The sequence below is a fragment of the Cervus elaphus genome, chromosome 23 (assembly GCF_910594005.1).
Source record: "Cervus elaphus chromosome 23, mCerEla1.1, whole genome shotgun sequence".
NCBI classification, from domain to species: domain Eukaryota; kingdom Metazoa; phylum Chordata; class Mammalia; order Artiodactyla; family Cervidae; genus Cervus; species Cervus elaphus.
This window is the reverse complement of record NC_057837.1, coordinates 52528956-52548994: the sequence shown is the minus strand read 5'-3', so window position 1 is coordinate 52548994 and position 20039 is coordinate 52528956. Positions and strand designations below refer to the sequence as shown.

At 40.5% G+C, this 20039-nt stretch overlaps 1 protein-coding gene across 2 annotated transcripts in view; it reads left to right on the top strand.

Moving 5' to 3' along the window:
* TGM6 (transglutaminase 6) overlaps window positions 1-13583 on the top strand; it is a 39551-nt gene extending 25968 nt beyond the window's left edge. For both annotated transcript variants that reach the window (XM_043885047.1, XM_043885046.1), the window contains 4 exons: window positions 4855-5196; window positions 11407-11561; window positions 11850-11983; window positions 13140-13583. In XM_043885047.1, coding sequence (XP_043740982.1) covers window positions 4855-5196; window positions 11407-11561; window positions 11850-11983; window positions 13140-13293 — 785 coding nt within the window. In that variant the 3' untranslated portion in view covers window positions 13294-13583. The remainder of the gene's footprint in view (window positions 1-4854; window positions 5197-11406; window positions 11562-11849; window positions 11984-13139) is intronic.
* The last annotated feature ends 6456 nt before the right edge of the window (window positions 13584-20039 follow it).

Genomic DNA, 20039 nt, shown 5'->3' with positions numbered 1-20039 from the left:
GATCTTATCCCAGGAGTCTTAATTACATCTACAAAGACCCTGTTTCCAAATAAGGTTATATTTGCAGGTACCGGGGATTAGGACTTTGACATACCATTTACGGGGACACTATTCTGCCCACTGCAGCCTGTGATGGGGGAAGACCCAGCACATGCTGATCAGGCCCTGGCCAGGCCAGGCAGGCAGAGGACAGTGATCCAGTGACTGTGGGAATGGAGCTCAGAGGCTGATCTACAGAGACCCAGTGACCAGCCCCTAGGGAACACCCCTTCCACCCTTTCCCTCCCTCTCTGTTAACTGCTGTCTCTCCACTTCTGTACTGTGCCCTTCTCCCTCCCTCCCTTCTTGTGTATGTATGGGAAACTACCACACATGTGGTGTCAGAAGAGCTGTGAATAAAACAGTTCATTGGGGGTACTATGAACAACTATAGACCAACATATTAGATAACTTTAGATAAAATGGACGAATTTCTCTAAGAATTACCAAAACTGCCTCAGGAAGAATTAGGAAATCTGAATAAGTTTATAAGTAGAGAGAATGCAGTAGTAATTAAAAACTCCCCTGCCACACACAAAACAGACCAGGCCCATATGTCACTGGTGAATGTTCTGTCAAACATTAAAAGAAGAATTAAATGCCAATTCTTCACAAACTTCTCCTCAAAAAATAGTAGAGGAGGGAACATTTCCCAGTTTGTTCTATGAGGTTAGTATTATCCTGATACCAAAACCAGATGATGACATCACAAGAAAAGAAAATTAGAGATCAGTATCCCTTATGAGCATAGAAGCAAAAACTATCAACAAAATACTAGCAAACTGAATCCAGCAACATATAAAAAAGATTATATGCCACAGAGGAAGGGATTTATTGCAAGAATGTAAGATGGATTTAATATTAAAAACTAATTAATATAATATACCATAACAATAGAAAAAAAGACAAAAACCACATGATCATCTCAATAGATACAGAAAACCCAACTGGAAAGGAAGAAGTAAAATTATCTCTTACACATGATATAACCTGGTACACATAAAATTCTAAGGAATCCACTGAAAGTTACTAGAGCCAATAAATGATTTCAGCAAAATTATGGAAAACAAAATCAATTTTTAGAAATTAATATTATTTCAAGATACTAAAAATGTATAATCTGAAATGAAATTAAGAAAACAAGTTCATTTACAATAGTATCCAAAAGAATAAAATATCAATACTTTGAGAATTCCCTGGCAGTTTGTCCAGTGGCTAGGTCTTGGTGTTTTCACTGGTGGGGCCTGGGTTCAACCTATGGCCAGGGAACTTAGGGTCTGCAAGCCACACAGCATGGCAAAAAAAAGAATAAGATATTTAAGAATAAATTTAACAAAAGGAGAACAAGACTAGTACACTGAAAACTACAAAGCATTGGTGAAAGAAACTATAAATGGAAAGATTTCCCATTTTCATGGACTGAAAGTTTTTTTTAAGATATGGCAATGCCCCCAAATTGACCTACAGTCTCCAAGAAACCCTTATCAAAGTTCCAGCTGAGTTTTTTTTTTTTTTTTTACCAAAATTGATAAGCTGTTTCTAAAATTCACTTGGAAATTCAAGAGACCCAGAATAACGAAAACAATCTTGGAAAAGAAGAATAATGTTGGAGGGCTCAAACTTCTCAAATTCAAAACTTACTATAAATATACAATAACCCAGATAGTGTGATACAGTCATGAAAATGGACATACATATAGATCAATAGTAAAGAATGAGGAATCCAGAAATAAACCCTTATAATTATGCTCAATTGATTTTGACAGGATGTCAAGACAATTCAGTGAAGAGCGAATAAGAATAGCCTTTTTCAATAGATGGTGTTGGGACCTCTGCTTATCCACGTGCACAAGAATAAACCTGGCTTTTTACATCAGACCATACACAAAAATTAACTCAAATGGGTCCCTGATCTATATCAAAGAGCTAAAATTATAAGGTTTTAGAAGAAAACAGGAGTTAATCTTTATAAGCTTGAGTTTAACAGAGCCTTTTTGGATATGACATCAAGAACACAAATGACAAAAGAAAAAATTGATAAATTGGGCTTCATTAAAACTAAAAACTTGTACTACAAATAGTGCCATCAAGAAAGAAGAAAGATAGCCCAAGAACAGAAAATATTTTCAAATCATGTATCTAATAAGGGACTTGTATCAAGAATGTATAAATAATCCTTATAGCTCAATAATAAAAAGATAAATAACCCAATTTTTAAATGGGCAAAAGATTTAAATAGACCTTTCTCTGAGGACAATATACAAATGACCAAAAAACATGAAAAGATGCTTAACATCATTAATAATTATGCTTAACATCATTGATAATATTCAAAGCCACAACAACATACCGCTTCACATCCACTAGAACTGTTATAATCAAAAAGACAGGCAGTAAGAGCTGGTGAGGTTGTAGAGGAATTGGAGCTCTCATACACTGCTGGTGGGAATGTGAAACCGTGCAAACACTTTGGATAACAACTTGACAGTTCTTCACGATGTTAACTTAAACACAGAGTACCACACCAGCGAGCAGGTATACTTCAGATATACATCCAAGAGAAATGAAAACAAACATCCACCAAAATCTTCCACATGAACATTTGTAGCAACATTGTTCAACACAGCTACAGTGGAAACAACCCTAACATCAATGGGTAAACACAACGTGGTCTGTCCATATAATGCAAAGCTGCTGCTGCTGCTAAGTCACTTCAGTCGTGTCCGACTCTGTGCGACCCCATAGACGGCAGCCCACCAGGCTCCTCCATTCATGGGATTTTCCAGTGGAGTGGGGTGCCATTGCCCTCTCCAATAATGCAATATTATTCAGCAATTAAAAGGAATGAAGTACTGATATATACTACAATATGGATGAACCTTAAAAATGTTAAGGGAAAAAAAAAAAGCCAGTCACAAAGGACCACACATTGTATGATTCCCTTTATGTGAAATGCCCAGAATAGGCAAATTAGAAATTAAAATAGCAGTTGCCTAGGGTTGGGGCAGGGCAGGGAGGAATGGGAAGTGACCACTAATGGTTATAGAGTTTCTTAAGGGTGACAGAAATTGTTATGAAATTAGATTGTGGTGATGGGTACACAATTCTGCGAATGTATTAAAAAAAACATTGGCTTGTGTCCTTTTAAATCTGTACATTGCGTGTTGGCAAATTAAAATATATCCGAATAAAGCTGTTTTTTAAAAAATCAGGTGGTCAGAGAAGGCCTCCCTGAGAAAGTCACATTAGAATTTTTGGCAGAGAAAGGAAACATTTTCTTAGTAAAAATATTTTATAAGTAAATTATGGAGTAAAACATGACACGTTAAAGAAACTTTACCCACTGAAATGTTGTGAAGTAATTAGCCTCCAACTAATAAAAAAATTAAAAAAAATAAAAAAATAAAAAAAAAAATAAAGAAACTTTAGGTCCACACGAGTCCCTTCAAGCCCAGGCCACACAGTAGGGAGGTACTTGGGAGAACGTTTGGGAAGGAGCTCAAGGAAGAGGAAGCGTCAGAGTTGGGTCTTGAACAGATCAGGGTAGAAAAAAGACTGGAGTGGACGTGAAGCCCACATCCTCCAGAAGGGAGGAACATTCCTGAGCTCTGAGTTCAGGCCTCACCTGTGCACCTCTTCTCCCCACTTCATAGACGGGAAATGGAGACTTGGAGGGACTGTAAACGATAATAAAGTTCACAGTCACCTAGCGGCAAACTGACCTGAGGGTGAGACAGTTTACATGGTGGTCTGAGGGGAAAGCAGTGAGGGGAGAAGGGGGCAGATTCCAAAGATCAGTGAGGATGCTGGGCGGAACTTGTCACCCAACCCGTTGTGGGTAGTAAGATTGAGGAAGAGTCAAGGACATGTCCAGCTTCTGACTTGTATGCTGGGTAAACAGTGGAGCCATTTGCTGACATGGGAATGCTGCCAGGCAGAAGATGGCATACTTGGTTGGGTTGGAGGCGCCTGTGGGACATCCCGGGGGTGGAAGTGGGCCAGTGGACCAGTCATATATTGATCTGGAGATCAAAAAACAGAAGAGAGGTCTGTGCTAGCAACAGGGAAAGTAGGAGATCAGGGATCCTAAGCTCATGGCTTCAGGAGCTTGCAGACGGCACCCCAGTGTGGCAGACCAGCAGCAGGAGAATTACAAGTGCAGACTGTGGAGAACCAGCGGGTATGTTCCCATCTGGAGAAAGCACAGCTTCCTCAGCTCAAGACCATGATTGCCATGTAGAGATTGGGAAGAGGGGGTGATTAAGAACACAGGAATTGGAACCAGACTGCCTGGGTTCAAATTTTAGCTCTCTTACAAGTCTTCTTCATTTCCTGTGCCTTGGGTTCCTTATCTGTAAAATTGGGATGATAATAGTACCTTCATCCTGGGTCAGGGAGGAAATATATATATACATATATACATATAATATACATATATACATATATATATCATCTAGAACTACAGTGCCTGGCACATAGTAAGTCTACAAAAGTGTCAGCTATCTTTATCATATGAGACTTCACATCCATATGTCAGAGGGCTGCCAATCTCTATTGTTATGTGAAATTTTCTAATCTGATGTTGGTAACTGATTAAAAATTTATTTAAGTAGTTCCAGATCCAAACACAATGCCTATGGCTGAGGCCTGCATATGGCTCTTGGGCTGCCAATTTGAGACCTCCGACAGCCGTGGTAAATGAAAGTGGGGATGGAGTAGTGGTTGTGCCTAGAGAAGAAGGGAATGAGAAGAGCTGGCCCTGGGACAGGTGGCAGAGAAGAGGGTGCCTGCCTCATGCTGTCCCACGCCCTGCAGGGTCCCGGAAGGAGAGGCAAGTGTACAGCAATGCCATGAAGAAGCTGTTCAGCGTGGAAGCCTCTGGAAGGAGGGCCCGGGTCCGCAGAGGGGGCGGCCGTGGTCTCTGGCGTGATGACCTCCTGGAGCCTGCCACCAAGCCCAGCATCACCGGCAAGTTCAAGGTGCTGGAGCCACCTGTGCTGGGCCATGACCTGAAGCTGGCCCTGTGCTTGACCAGCCTCACCTCCCGGGCCCAGCGGGTCCAAGTGAACTTGAGTGGTGCCACCATCCTTTACACCCGCAGGCCAGTGGCAGAGATCTTGCACGAATCCCACACAGTGAAGCTAGGGCCAGAAGAAGGTAAGAACACCCCAGATGGATGGGACCTGGTCAGCCCAGCCCCTTTTCCCAGGAGAGAAGGGGATATTTCTGAGTGTTTATAGATGAGAAAACTGAGATTCAGAGGGACTGAATAATAAGGATAATAATAAAAGTTCATAATCATCTAGTGGCAAACATGTAATGGTCGAGTATTCCCACTCAGTTTGAATACTTACCCACTGAATAAATACCTGCTGGGAGCATTTCATAACATGTGGGATATGTCTTGTGTTACCTTTTTAAAATCCAACAAATTTTGGAGCTCATCTGGCTCCAGTGTTTCTCAAGAGACCAGTAAGAGCTGTTTATTAAGTGCCTACATACGTGCGACCCTGTCCTGAGTATTCTGCAGGCATCAGCCACAACCTACAACCACCCTGAATCCTCTCCACTCTCCTCTCATCGCATATATTCTCCCTCTCGTCCCATATATTCTCCCTCTCCCTCTCATATACTTTCTGAACCCTAAAGATTCAGTCAAAGATATTTTCCCTGAACCACTTTTCTGGTAAGTGAAGTTTGTGTTTTTTGACAAGGTGTGAAAATATGTGAAGGAGGTGTCCCATATTTTTTGCTTTTCTCTCACTTATTTTTCACAAAATCTAAACCACAAAATAACACTTCACAAGGAAATATTAATTAACATACAGTTTTTCCTGACTTTTTTTCTTTTTAAAAATAATGCATATTCATTAAAGATTTAGCACAAGGGAAAGATCACCTATGATCCTGCCACCTGCCTACAAATTGTTAACATATTTTCCTTCCAAATTTTTAAAGCCTGTTGCTTTTTGAAAAACAGTTCAATGATATCACAAACACTCATTAGTGCTCTGCTCTTTTCATATTACATTGTAATTTAAATATTTTTATAAGCTCTTCACTCACATAATTTTAATAGATGTATAATCTGTAATAAATATATGGTGATTTATTTTATCTTTTACCTTCTTTGAGGTAGTTATTATCTATTGCTATTTTTTAATTAATTCATTCATTTTAGTTGAAGGTTAATTACTTTACAACATTGTAGTGGTTTTTGCCATACATTGACGTGAATCAGCCATGAGTGTACTTGTGTCCCCCATCCTGCTATTTTTTAAAAAAGACTAAAGTGAGCACTCTGGTGAAAAAAATTCCTGTATTGTGGTCTAGATTTTTGGACTGCTTTTTTTCAGAATAGATTCACAAAAATGGAATTACTAAGCCAAATTGTGTAACTATTAATACATGTAATTCATTAAAAATTTATAATTTTTAAATTAACAGACTTTTTAAAAAAGTTTTTGTTTCAGAAAAATGATCAGAAAGCCCCAAGAGTTTCCATATATTCCCTCATGACCTCCCATCTTCCCATGTTACTAACATCTTGCATGAGTGTGGTACATTTGTTATAATTGACTGATACTGGTACATTATTATTAACTAAAGTCCATAGTCTACATTAGGGTTCATTCTGTATTGTACATTCTGTGGGTTTTGACAAATGTATGACGTGTATCCAACATTAGAATATCACACAGAATAGTTTCACTGTCCTAAAATTCCCTGCTATTCATCTATTTACTTCTCCCTCCCTTGCCTCAAATCTCTTGGCAACCACTGATATTTTAACTGTCACCATAGTTTTGCTTTTCCCAAATGTCATATCATTGAAATCATATAGTGTGTAGCCATTTCTGATTGGATTCTTTCACTTAGGAATGTATATTTAAGATTCCTCCATGGCTTTTTATAGCTTGACAGCTCATTTCTTGTTATCGCTGAATTTCCTTGATATGGATATATCACAGTTGACTGATCCATTCACCTACTGAAGAATATCTTGATTGCTTCCAAGTTTTGGCAGTCATGGATCAAGCTGCTATAAACACCCATGTGCAGGTTTTTGTGTGAAGATAAGTTTTCAACTTATATGGGTAAATACTGAGGAGCATGATTGCTAACGGTATGATAAGATTATGTTTAGTTTTCTAAGAAGCTGCCAAAGTTATCTTCCAACGTGGCTGTAACACTTTGCATTCCCACCATCAATGAATGAGAGTTCCTCATTCACAGAGAGCTCCCCATCCTTTCCAGCATTCGGTGTTGTCAATATTTTGGATTCTTGCCATTCTAATAGGTATGTGGTACTATCTCATTGTTTCAATTTGAAATTTCACAGTGATGTATGATGTGAGCATCTTTTCTTGTGCATCTATATATTTTTGGTGAGTTGTCTGTATAGATTTTTTGCTCATCTTTTAATCATGTTGTTCATTTCCTTATTGTTGAATTTTGAGTTCTTTGTATATTTTATATAATAGTGCTTTATCAGATGTGTATTTTGCAGATATTTTCTCCCAGTTCGTGGCTTGTCTTCTCATTTTCTTGACAGTCCTTCCACAGAGCAGGAGTTTTTAATTTTAATCAAGTGCAACTTTCCAATTTTTTCTTTCATGGATCATGCCTTTGGTGTTGTATCTAAAAAATTAGTCATCATCATCATACCCAAAATTATCTAGGCTTTCTCATTTGTTATTGTCTAGACATTTTGGAGAAGGAAATGGCAACCCACTCTAGTATTCTTGGCTGGAAAATCCCATGGACTGAGGATCCTGGTAGGCTACAGTCCCTGGGGTCGCAAAGAGTCGGACACAACTGAGCAACTTCACTTCACTTCAGACATTTTATAGTTTCACAATTTGCATTTAGGCTTAAGGTCAATGTTGATTTCATTTTCATAAAGTGTATAAGGTATGTGTCTAGAATCTTTTTTTTAAATGCGGATGTCTAGCTCTTCCTGCATTTTATTTGCATTGCTCCTTTGTCAAAGATCAGTTTGCTGTATTTGTGTGGATCTACTTCGGAGCTCTATTTTGTTCCACTGATTTATTTGTCTATTCTTTCATTAATACCACACTGTTTTGATTACTGTAGTTTTATACTAAGTCTTAAAGTCAGGTAATGTTGATCCTCTGATGTTCTTCTTTTCCTTCAATATGATGTTGACTATTCTGGGTCTTTTGCCTTCTCACATAAATCAGTTTAGAATCAGTTTGCTGAAATACATTAAATAACTTGCTGGGATTCTGACGGGTTTGCCTTGTCTGTAGATCAAGTGGGGAAGAACTGACATCTTGATAGTATTGAGTCCTCCTATCCATGAACATGGAATATCTCTCCATTAATTCATTTAGTCTTTGATTTCTTTCATCAGTTTTTTTGTTTGTTTGTTTTCCTCATATATGTATATCTTTGACATATTTTGTTAGATTAATGCCTGAGTTTTTCATTTTGGTGCTGCTAATATAAGTGGCATTTTTAACCTCAAATTCCAATAGTTTATTGCTGGTATTTTTAAAAAGTAATTGAATTTTGTATGTTATCTTATACATACAAGATATATCTTATGTCTTGTGTCCTTGCTATAATTAGTAATTAGTATAATTACTTTGAGGAGTTTTTTGTTGCTGATTATTTCAGATTTTCTACATAGATGATCATGTCATCTGTGAACAAAGACAGTTTCATTTCTTTCTTCCAAATAGATATACCTTTTATTTCCTTTTCTTGTCTTTTTGTCTTAGCTGGGACTTCTAGTCCAGTGTTGAAAAGGATTAGTGGTAAGAGAGACATCCATGCCTTGTTCCTTCTTAGTAGGAAAGCTTTGAGTTTCTCACTATTAAGTATGTTGTTAGCTGTAGGTTTTTGTAGGGTTTTTTTTTTTTTTTGGAGTAATAGTTATGTAGATGTTCTTTGTCAAGTTGAAAACTTCCTCAGCTATTCCTAGTTTTCTGAGAATTTTAGTAATGAAATGGTGCTAGATTTTGTCAAATTCTTCCTCTGAATCTACTGATATGTTCATGTGACTTTTCTTCTTTAGTCTGTTGATGTGATAGGTTACATTAGTTGACTTTTGAATGTTGAGCCAACCTCATATACCTGTAATAAATCCCACTTGGTCGAGATATATAATTCATTTTATACATTGTTGGATTCAATTTGCTAACATTTTGCTGATGATTTTTGCATCAATATTCATGAGAAATATTGGTCTGTAATTTCCTTTTCCTGTAATGTCTTTGATCTTTTTTTAAGAAAATAGCTTTTGGTTTTGTTGATTTTCTCTTTTGATTTCTTGTTTTCAATTTTATTGATTTCTGACTTAAATTTTTTCTAAATTTTATTTCTTTTTTTTTTTTTTTGGATAACTTTGGATTTAGTTTGCTCTTCTTTTTCTAATTTCTTAAGATGGAGATTTCAGATTTGTTGATTTTAGGTCTTTCTTCTTTTTTAATATCTGTAGTCAGTGCTACAAATTTCTATATAAGCAATGCTTTGCTGCATTCCCCAATTTGTTACATTTTCATTTAGTTAAAAATGTTTTTAAATTTTTTGAGGTATGTTCTTTGACCTAAGTGTCATTTAGAAGTGTGTGGCTTAATCTCCAAATATTTTGGAGTCATCCAGCTATCTTTCTGTTACTGATATCAAGTTTAATTCTATTGGGGTCTGAGAGGATACACTGTATAATTTTTATTCTTTAAAATTTGTTCGTGTGTTATTCGTAGCCCACAATGTGATCATTCTTGGGGAACATTCAGTATGAACTTGAGAAGGATGTGTATTCTGCTCTTGTTGGATGAAGTAGTCTATAGTTATCAGTTATATCTAATGGTTGATGGGACTGTTGATGTTTGTTAATGAAAAGAGTCTCAGCTTTTATTAGATTGCCAGTGGAGTTCATGACCCAGAGAACTTAACGAAGCTCTGTTCTGAATATTGTATGGAACAGTCTTTCTCTTCCCTTCTCCCATGGTCTGAACTAATGTCCAAAGCTCTCTTCATGTGAATAATTGGGAGCATCTGGTGATTCTTTACTCTGGAGCTTTAAAATCTGCACTTCTAATAAGTTCCCTAGAGATGCTGATGCTGCTGGCCCCAGGACCACACTTTGAGAACCACTCATCTTTACCATACGAGGAACAAATGATATAACATATATAAAGTATTTCTCACAATTCCTACCACTAAAGAACATTTAATTTATGGTAGTGATCATCAGTATTGTTGATATTATTATAAGATGGGGATAATAATACTTGCTCGTGCAATTGTTGTGAGGATTAAATGAGATAATCCATGAATGCACTTGAAAGTCCCTAGCACAATTTAATCTCTCAGTAAAATTTAACTTTTAAAATTATTATTATTGTTGTAGTACAGGTTCTCCTGGTAGAACCTGCTAGACTTAGAGAACCAGTTAAAATAAGGTAGAACTTTGACTCATGGATCATTCAAGAAGCATGTATTATATGCAAAGCTCTGAGGAACAGAGAGTTTGAAACATATATGGATCTTTCCCACAGGGTGAATACTCAGACGCCCTTGGGGACAGGAAGGAAACAGATATAAAGGAAACGGTGGTGATAAAGTAGTAGGGGATGGTAGAGTTTAGGCAAACTGGAAAGAATGTGCTGTGCCTTAAAGAAAAAATATACAGTCATCAGATATATATATGACTAACAGTCACCTATGGCCTGTGTGACACATGCTCAAAAGAAGAGATTACATAAGCAGGGAGTTTGTGGCTGATGAGAAAGACATAGAATTGGTCAGAACCATAGGTGCTCCAAAGGCAGAGGGCACAGGATCTTTGGGTAAGTGAATCAGTGAAGGCTTTCTGCAGTTGGTGGGCCTGACTAGAACTGGGCCTTAATGGGGAGAGAGAATTTAGAGAAGCTGTATGGAGTTGGCCTCCTCATTGAGTAGGAAGCTTGAGGGAGGCCTTTGGCCTCCTTCTTCTCTGCACCTGGGACATAGTATGTGCTCATTGAACAGTGAGTGAATTCCTGATGGATGAATCATTGATGGATTGTGATATCTCCATTTGAAATGATTGGGGGAATTTTAAACACATCTCCAGAAGCTCTTAGAGAGACAGTCTGGTGTCACGGTAGCTGACTGGCCTGAATTTGAATCCTACCTTATCCTGGCTCCTTGATGTACTTGCTATGTGACACTGGACAAGGAATTACCCTCTCTGAGCCTTAGGTTTCTTGATCTGTGAACTGATGATAATAATGACTATCTCACATTGGTTGCAAGGTTCATAGAGAGTGTAACTATGAATTGAACCTTCCCTTCCTCTTCTGGGTTCTTTGAAAAAGAACACTGGACTCCCAATTCCTCTGCTTTCCCTTCCAGAGAAAAAGATCCCAATTGCAATATCTTATTCTCAATATAAGGAAGACCTGACAGAGGACAAGAAGATCCTGTTGGCTGCCATGTGCCTTGTGACCAAAGGAGAGAAGCTCCTGGTGGAGAAGGACATTACTCTGGAGGACTTCATTACCATCAAGGTGACTACTGTCTGAATCTGCCACCTGTTCCTGGCAGGCCTCCTGCAGATCTGAAGGAGGGCATCAGAGGCTGGGGATTTGTGCTTTTAGCTCTAGCTTCAGCTCTCAAGGATGGTGACAAGTGGTATGAATGGAGGGGGGTGGATATACTGATAGGTCTCAGTGATGGGGTATGTAGAAGCAAAGGATAGACAAGTTTAACTCCCCATTCCCTGACCCAGCCAGGATCATGGGTTTCCTGTGAGAATGCGGAGGAGGGAGTATAACTTATGGATATTGTCCCTCTAGGTGCTTGGCCCAGCCGTGGTGGGGGTGGCAGTTGCAGTGGAAGTGATGGTGCTTAACCCTCTCTCGGAGAGAGTGAAAGACTGTATGCTAATGGTGGAGGGCAGTGGCCTTCTCCAGGGACAGCTCAGCATCGAGTAAGTGTCAGCCTGGGGTGGGAGGGCCGCCTTCCTTATGAAATGAGCCATAAAGACACTGCCAGCAAGGGGAGGAGGGAGAAACCAGCCCACTGCCTAGACACATTAGTTTTTCATTTCTTCATTTATTTATTTAATCATTTAACTTATTCAATCATGTAACTAATCCACTCATTCACATTCATATTTTCTCTCATTTATCCATTTATTTATCATTTACTCACTCCTATTCATTTACTCTCTCCTTCACTCACTAATTCACTCTTCTATTCATGTTTTCACTCATTCATTCATTTATCTACTCAACTCAGTTTTGACTGGTTCATTCATCCATATTATTTCTTTAATTTGCTCACTTATTTACCTATTCATTCACTCATTCATTTATGCATTCATTCACTCATTCACACATATTCAGTTATCCATGTACTCACTTATTTGCTTATTCATTCTCAGTCATTCATTTACTCATTCATTCTTTCATTCATTCACTCAGTCACACTCATATGTTCCTGTACCCTGACCCATATGTCAACTGCTGGAAACACCAAGATGAACAGATGGAGTTCTGCCTGGAGAAGGACTCTAGCAACATATGGCCCTTCACATGAAGACAGTGTGATTTGTGCAGAAGGATGGATTCCCCAAAGTCTAGGGGCTCAGAGGCAGCCTTTGAGTGGGAGTGGGGTGGGACCAGGGGAAATCCCCAGTGGAACTAATCTTTAAACTGGGCCTTAAATGATGACTTGGGGAACTTTTCAGGTATCAAGAATGGTGGAGATCTTCCCAGTCAAAGGTCTCCATGGCTGGTATTGTTAGGGAAGGTCTCCTGGAAGAAGAAAAAGTTAATCTGGGCGTTGGATGTAATTGGAATGGGGAGGGCACCCTAGGTAGGAGGAACAATCCATCCAAAAGCCTAGAGGAGGGTAAGTGTAAGGTATGTTCAGGGAACAGGGAGGAGACTAGCCTGACTGGTTGAAATAAGTGAGAAGTAGTAGAAGGGATGACTAAGCTGAAAGCATATGGAAAGGCTTGAATGTCAAGCCACAAGGTATGACCTTGATCCTGAGGGCTCTGGAGTGCCATGGACTGGCAGAACAGGCTCAGGAAGGAGACATGACTGATGGTCTGCCTTTCTCCCATCTTCCTTCCCCAGTGTGCCCAGCTTGGAGCCCCAAGAGAAGGCCTCGGTCCAATTCAAGATCACCCCCTTCAAGAGCGGCCCACGGCAGCTGCAGGTAGACTTCGTCAGTCCCCACTTCCCGGACATCAAGGGCTTTGTGATCGTCCACGTGGCCACAGCTAAATGACAGGCATGAAGGGCTGAGAAAGGAGGAGAAGGTCCCTATTCCTCTCCTGTCCACTTCTCTGCCCTTCCCATATGGGAGTCAGGAGGCCTGGATTCCAGTCCTGCTTCAGCTTCTGCCTTGCTCTGTGAACTTGGGCAAGTCCCTCCCTTCCTAAGTCTCATTTTCCTCATCTGTAAAATGAGGTGTTAGACTCAGTAACCCTTAAACTTTGGGTCTCCCACCTCCATCTCATCACGCTTGTTGCTGGGAGACTGATGAATTGAGTGTCACAGTAACCTTGGCCCAGCCAGATGTGCCATCTCCTGCCAGCTCACCATCAGCCTGGCTGATCCCTGTGCTCTCATTGCTTGTCTCTCGACACTTCAGTGCTCTGACCACAGCCAGATCCAGAAACTCCTCCTAGCTCTGAAAGAGAACCCAGAAGTGTTGGCACTGACACCTAAACATCCCTCAACACTTCCATCCTACACAGAGGAGAGAACCTTGCTTATGACCATGGGATGAGCTCAAGGCAGATCTGAAGCCCGTGTACACACCATTTACACCAGCAAAATTGTACCCCAAAGTCATGTTCCTGAAAAACGTTGGGCTTAAGGTGATGTGAGAATTTCCCTCAGTGAAGACACAGGCCCAGCAGCTGGTGGCCGGGGGGAGGGTTACTGTTGCCTGAAAGAAGCTGAAGATAGAGGAGGGATCATCGAGTGTTGGGGGATAGAGCCCCAAATCTAATCTAGCTATAGTCACATATGACCAGCTCAGTACACTGTTTATTTACTTCTTTGGAACTATAGTGTTGACTTTGAAAAACTCCCCAGCAGCTTCCCCTGCACACAACTGCATACTCTCTTAGTGTCAAAGCAAAACAGGAACTACTAGGATGAGGACTAGAGAGTACACCACCAGGCCCTGAAGATGACTGCATCAGACACGGAAATCGGCTCCAAAATGCTCTAGATAGCCAAGGAATTGTAACTAAGCATATAATTTAAGTAATCTGAGCAACAAAAAAACAGGCACATCTGCAGTGAGACACCTCCTGGGCATGATTTGGGTGAGAACGATTCGTGTAGTGGGTCTTTGCAGAAAGGTGGTCAGACAAACACATAAACAGTGTCTGATGGGTGGTCTTAGTGACCAAAGACTTATGAAGACATCTCTCTGATGATTCCACTCAGCACAGGGACAGCTTGGCGAATCCAGATGAGTGGGTACATTTTAATGAAACAGGTCCTAAATTCCAGGACTCCTCTCCAAACCATCCAGAGGTTTTAAATGCTGATCCGTAGAGTGGCTCAGTGTAAAGAATCCACCTACAACACAAGAGACATGAATTCTATCCCTAAGTCAAGAAGATCCCCTAGAGGAGGAAATGGCAACCCTCTCCAGTAGTCTTGCCTGGGAAATAGCCTGGGAATAGCCTGGTGGGCTACAGTCCATGGGGTTGCAAAAGAGTCAGACACAACTTAGCAACTAAATAACAACCCATATAAGAAAGGTAGGTGGAGGTTCAGAGGAGGCAGCTGTTTCCTTAAGATTGAGCAACAGGAAGGGGCCTTGGGAGCTGGGGGCACTAGACACTTCATTCTGCCAGCAAACACCAACTTAAGTTCAACTGTCACACGTTGAGCTTCCCAGGAAACTGACTCTGAGATGGGGCTTAGGATGCTGGGTGTTGACTGAAGGGTGACCTTGGGATCAACCCTCATGGAAGGGAAGGGGATGGAGGAGGAAGGAGATATCAACCCATGATACAGGCCCAGTGACAGCCTGGTTGTACCCACAGGCAGCTCTGGAGCTAGCATGTCCATGTGTGTTTGAAGAAGGGAAAGTAGCTGAAGGTGATGGGGGTACCTGCCAGCTAGTCATGTCTCTAGTTCAACCCCTTTGCACTCTCAGCTGGGCCAAGGTAGTGCTTCACTGGGACAAAACTGACCAGGTCCTTCCAGCTCCATCTGAAAGCAGAAGACACCCCAGCAGCCAATGAGAGCACCATGGTCAGAGGTTGGATAGGTGGGGACATTGAGAGATGGCCCAAGGGAGAGTGTGGATGGAAATGCTACTTTGGAAGCTGCAAAGAAAAATGTACAGGTAGGGATTACCTGTCAGGTGGTAGGGCAACACCCTGGCAGCGCCCTTCATGGAGAAAGGCCAAACAGGGATTTCAAGACTGCAAAACCTTAGTCAGCTGGCTGTGGGGACCATGGCTCAGGCCTCCATGGTCCTTTGAGTGGTCTCTTAAACACCGCCATAACCTTTAGGGAGGCTCTCAACACTGAGTTAGGGCATGTTCTAGCTTTCTCATGCCAGAGAGGCCTCCAAGCCCTTAGATCAGGGGTTGGCAAGCTTTTACTGTCAAGGACCAGATAGTGAATATCTGGGACTTTTCAGGCCATATGATCTCTGTTTCAACTACTTCACTCTACTGTTCACAGTGTGCAAGCAGCCATAAGCAAGAGGTAGACAAATAAGTGTGAATGTGTTGCAATAAAACTGTATTTATAAAAACAGGTGGCATGCTAAGTTTGGCCCACAGGTTGTGATTTGCTGACTCTGTTGCAGAACAACAGGCTGGCTTAGCTGCTTGCTTCAGGACTGAGTCCTGATGCCAGGTTACATTCAGCCTAAGATCAAGCCCATACCTGGACTGAGGCCAAGCCCTGAGCAGGCCTCGCAAGGAATTCAGATGAGGTTCCAGCTTGTGCTCATGACCTTAGATGGAACCATCACTAGTCATGATTGGTTAGACTGGGTTAGACCCTGATGCTAGAATGAATCCTAGATCTTGGCTTCACATTGAGTCCTGGCTCCTACCACAGCTAAACCATGACTTGATTAACCCTAGATCAAACCCTGACCTAGCCCCAGACAATCCTAGTCCCAGACAGCTCTAATCCTGACCTGTGATAAACTCCTGAACCCAGGCTGAATCCTGGTCCCAAACAGAACTCTGATCCCATATTAAGCCCTGATCCAGCCTCATTCCAAGTCCTGACCTCCATCAGACCCCAGCCAGATTGAGCTCTAAGGCCTTGGCTTTGGATTTCTCATCCAGATCCAAGCTTCTCAAATGGGGACCCACGTACCCCTTCAGTATATTTGATGTCATTTAGCAAACATGACCTGTCTTCTTGCACCAGGGGTCTGAGTTCACCTTCCTTTCCCTTTGAGGTACTTGGGAAGAAATATTTGAGAAGCATGGTGAAGTCCTGGATCCTTCCAGCTCTGTTGTTCTGTGAGAGTGTGCACTCACAGCCCACTTCTCCGGGAATAAATATAAAAGCCTGGCAGCCAACCAGGGCTCTCTCCTCCACCCTGTGCATTCACTTCTCTTACATGTTTGCCAAGAACAGAAGGAGCTCTGCTGAACACCTGCCACCAGGGCAGAAGATCAGCTCCCACTCTTACTACAAAAGACAGTCCTGTCAGCAGGGAGGCTCCACGTGTCATCCAAGATGGTCTCCTCTTATGGGGCCCCCAGATACCTCAATCTCCATGCAAACACCAACTGCCCATCTCCCTTAAGCTCAGCTGTCCTAGACTGAGCCTCCCAGGAAGCTGACTCTGAGATAGAACTTAGGGTGCATGGTGTTGACTGACCGGTGACCTAGGGATCAACCTCATGGAGGGGGTTGGAAGGAGGAGAAGAGACCAGAGGAGAAATCAACCCATGATGCAGGCCTAGTGACAGCCTGGGTGCATTCATGGGCAGCTCTAGAGCTAGAATGACCTGTCAGAGTTATCCCAGCTTTAGCTGAGATGGCTGGGCCTTTTTATCTGCCACCATCTGCCACCAATTTGACCCAAAATGAGCATGACTTTGGGCAGCTCTACAGCTAAGGCCAACTCTGAAAGTGGCCGACAGCTGAAGGTTGTCTGCAGACAGCACTTCTAGCATTTGGGCAAAGAAGTCCTCCACTGATGGATGATCTGGATAGCACATCTGCCTGTCCACCACCCTGCAGTCTGCTCAACCCAAGGAGAGTGGTGAGATCCCAAGTTCCCTGCACTAAGGGGATTACCTTCCAACTGGTAAACAGAGGTATTCAATCACATTTTTTAAAGTATAAAAAGTAAAGTGAGAGACACAGGTAAATAAGCAAATTTGTGAGTAAATAAGCTAACTAAATTTAGTGACACATGACAAAAAACAAATAAATAAAACTGAAGGCCATCTGTCCCCAGATGGTGGGGAGATAATGGCATCAGAGAAAGATTCTCTGAGGAAGTGACATATAAGCTGAAATTTTGATGATAAAAATAAAGATAATGATCAAAACCTAAATGAGTGTGTTTCCTGGAGAGTTCCTTACATGCCAGAAACTGTTTCAAGTACACATACTAATTTATTTAATGGTGGTAGAGCCCTGGGCAGTGTCATAACCATGTGATTTCTGCTATGACATGGTTGTGAATGTTCCTATTACCAGTCACTGTGTAACAAACCAACCCATAAAGGCTTAAAATAATGACCATAATTATTTTTCTCATGAACCTGCCATTTGGGCAGGGCTTGGTAGAGATAGCCACCTCTGCTCAACCTAGTGAAGCTGGGGCTGTGCAAAACCTAGGTCTGGGATCATTTGAAGGTTTGTTTACTTACCTTTCTGGTGGTCAATGCTGGCTGTTGACTGACCCTAAGCTGGGGCTATGGGCCAAAATATGTACCTACTACCTCTCCACATAAGCCTGGGCTTCCTCACAACATGGTGGCTGGGTTTCAAGGGGGAGAACCTCATGAAAGAGTCAGATGGAAGCCATATTGCCCTTATGACCTAGGACTGGGGGTCAACAGTGTCACTCTGCCACATTCTATTCATCAAAGAAGTTACAAAGTTACTCTTGGTTCAAGGGGAGGAGAAGTAGACCCCATTCATGATAAGAAGTGGAAAGATTCTGGTAGAGCTTATAGGATTGGAAATACTGCTGTAGATATTTTTGGAAATATATAGTCTGCCATACTGTTACCTGCTGCCTGCTTTTTAATTCTGTGGATACTCATGGAATCCCATATTTCCCTATGTCTGGTCTGTTAGCATCCTCTCTATACATAATTTCAACTCCATTGCCTCTTGCCTAAGTCAACAAGAGTCAGTTTTTGTTTTTGTTTTTATTGGTTGCAACCAAGAACCTTGACTCACACAGGCAGTGAGGTAGAGGTGGAAATAAGCATGATGTGTTCAAAGGACAAAGTGGAAGCCAATACATCCAAAGTGTCTTGCAGCTCAATACCTTCCTTTTAACATTGGTCAGTGCCCCTGATCTTCAGTTCCTGTATAGCAACCAACAAGAGGGGATTCAGAGGCCAGTACCTTGAACCTGACCACTTCAATAGCTTCTCGTCCGTGTCATCCTTTCAGTAGGCCTAAAAGGCTGTCCCTCAGAAAGATGCCTGGCATTCTATCTATTGGTCCCGCAGAGTGGGTAATCAGACTCTTTTTTTATCTCCCCCAAATTGTTACATGCCCCTGTGTAGTCAGTCCCTTCCCTCCAATTTATGACTTTTTCTTAAATTGAAGCAAAAAAGGCAGAGGGGTGATTGTGGTGGTGGTGATGCTCATGTTAGTCAGGGTTCTCTGCAGAAACAAAATCAATAGGATATATATATATATAGGATATATATATATCAATAGGATATATATATCAATAGGATATGTATATATATCCTATTGATTCTGATATATATATATAGGATATATAGATATCCTATTGATTCTGATATATATATAGGATATATAGATATCCTATTGATTCTGATATATATATATATATAGGGTATATATATATATATCAATAGGATATATATATGATCTGTCAGCCTCCATAGTTGTGTGAGCCAATTCCTTAATCAAATGTATTTCTATGTACCATCAGTGACTAATCCAAACTAAAATTTAAAATATATTTATAATCACTAAAAAAATTTAGATGTAAAGTTACCAAAACATATGTATTTATATGCTGAAAACTATAAAAATGTTGGTGAAAGAAATCAAAGAAGACCCAAATAAATGGAGAGACATACCATGTTCATAAATTGAAAGCCTCAACATAATTAAAAAGTCAGTTCTACTCAAACTGATATACAGGTTTAATGCAATTCCTATCAAAATTCCAAGAAGAAAAACTGATAAATTAGACTTCATCAAAAATCAAACATTTGCTCTACAAAAAGATTCTGTTAAGAGAATGAAAAGACAAGCTACACACTGGGAGAAAATGTTTGCAAACCATGTATCTGACAGAGAACTAGCATTTAGAATATGTAAGGAATAGCAAAAACCTCTCTAAGAACACGTGAAATATACATAAACTTTTCCTTGAATAGGATAAAGATGGCAAACAAGCACTGAAAATATATTAATGTTATTAGACATTAGGAAATTACACATTAAAACCACAAAGAGATAGCACTACATACCAACAAAATGGCTTTAAAAATAGTGACAATGCCAAATGTCGGCAAGGATACTGAGGAACATGATAACTCTTTACATTGCTGGGGTAAATGAAATGTTACAGCTACTTTGTAAAATAGTTTGGCAATTAAAAAAAAAAACTTTTTTAAAAAACATGCAACTGGCTGATTCATATCAATGTATGACAAAAATAAATAAATAAATAAATAAAAATTTAAAAAAAAAAAAAAACATGCAACTGACATAACCCAACAATTGTACTCTTGGCACTTATTCCAAGAAACGAAAAATGTGACCACATAAAGACCTGTACATAAATGTTTATAGCAG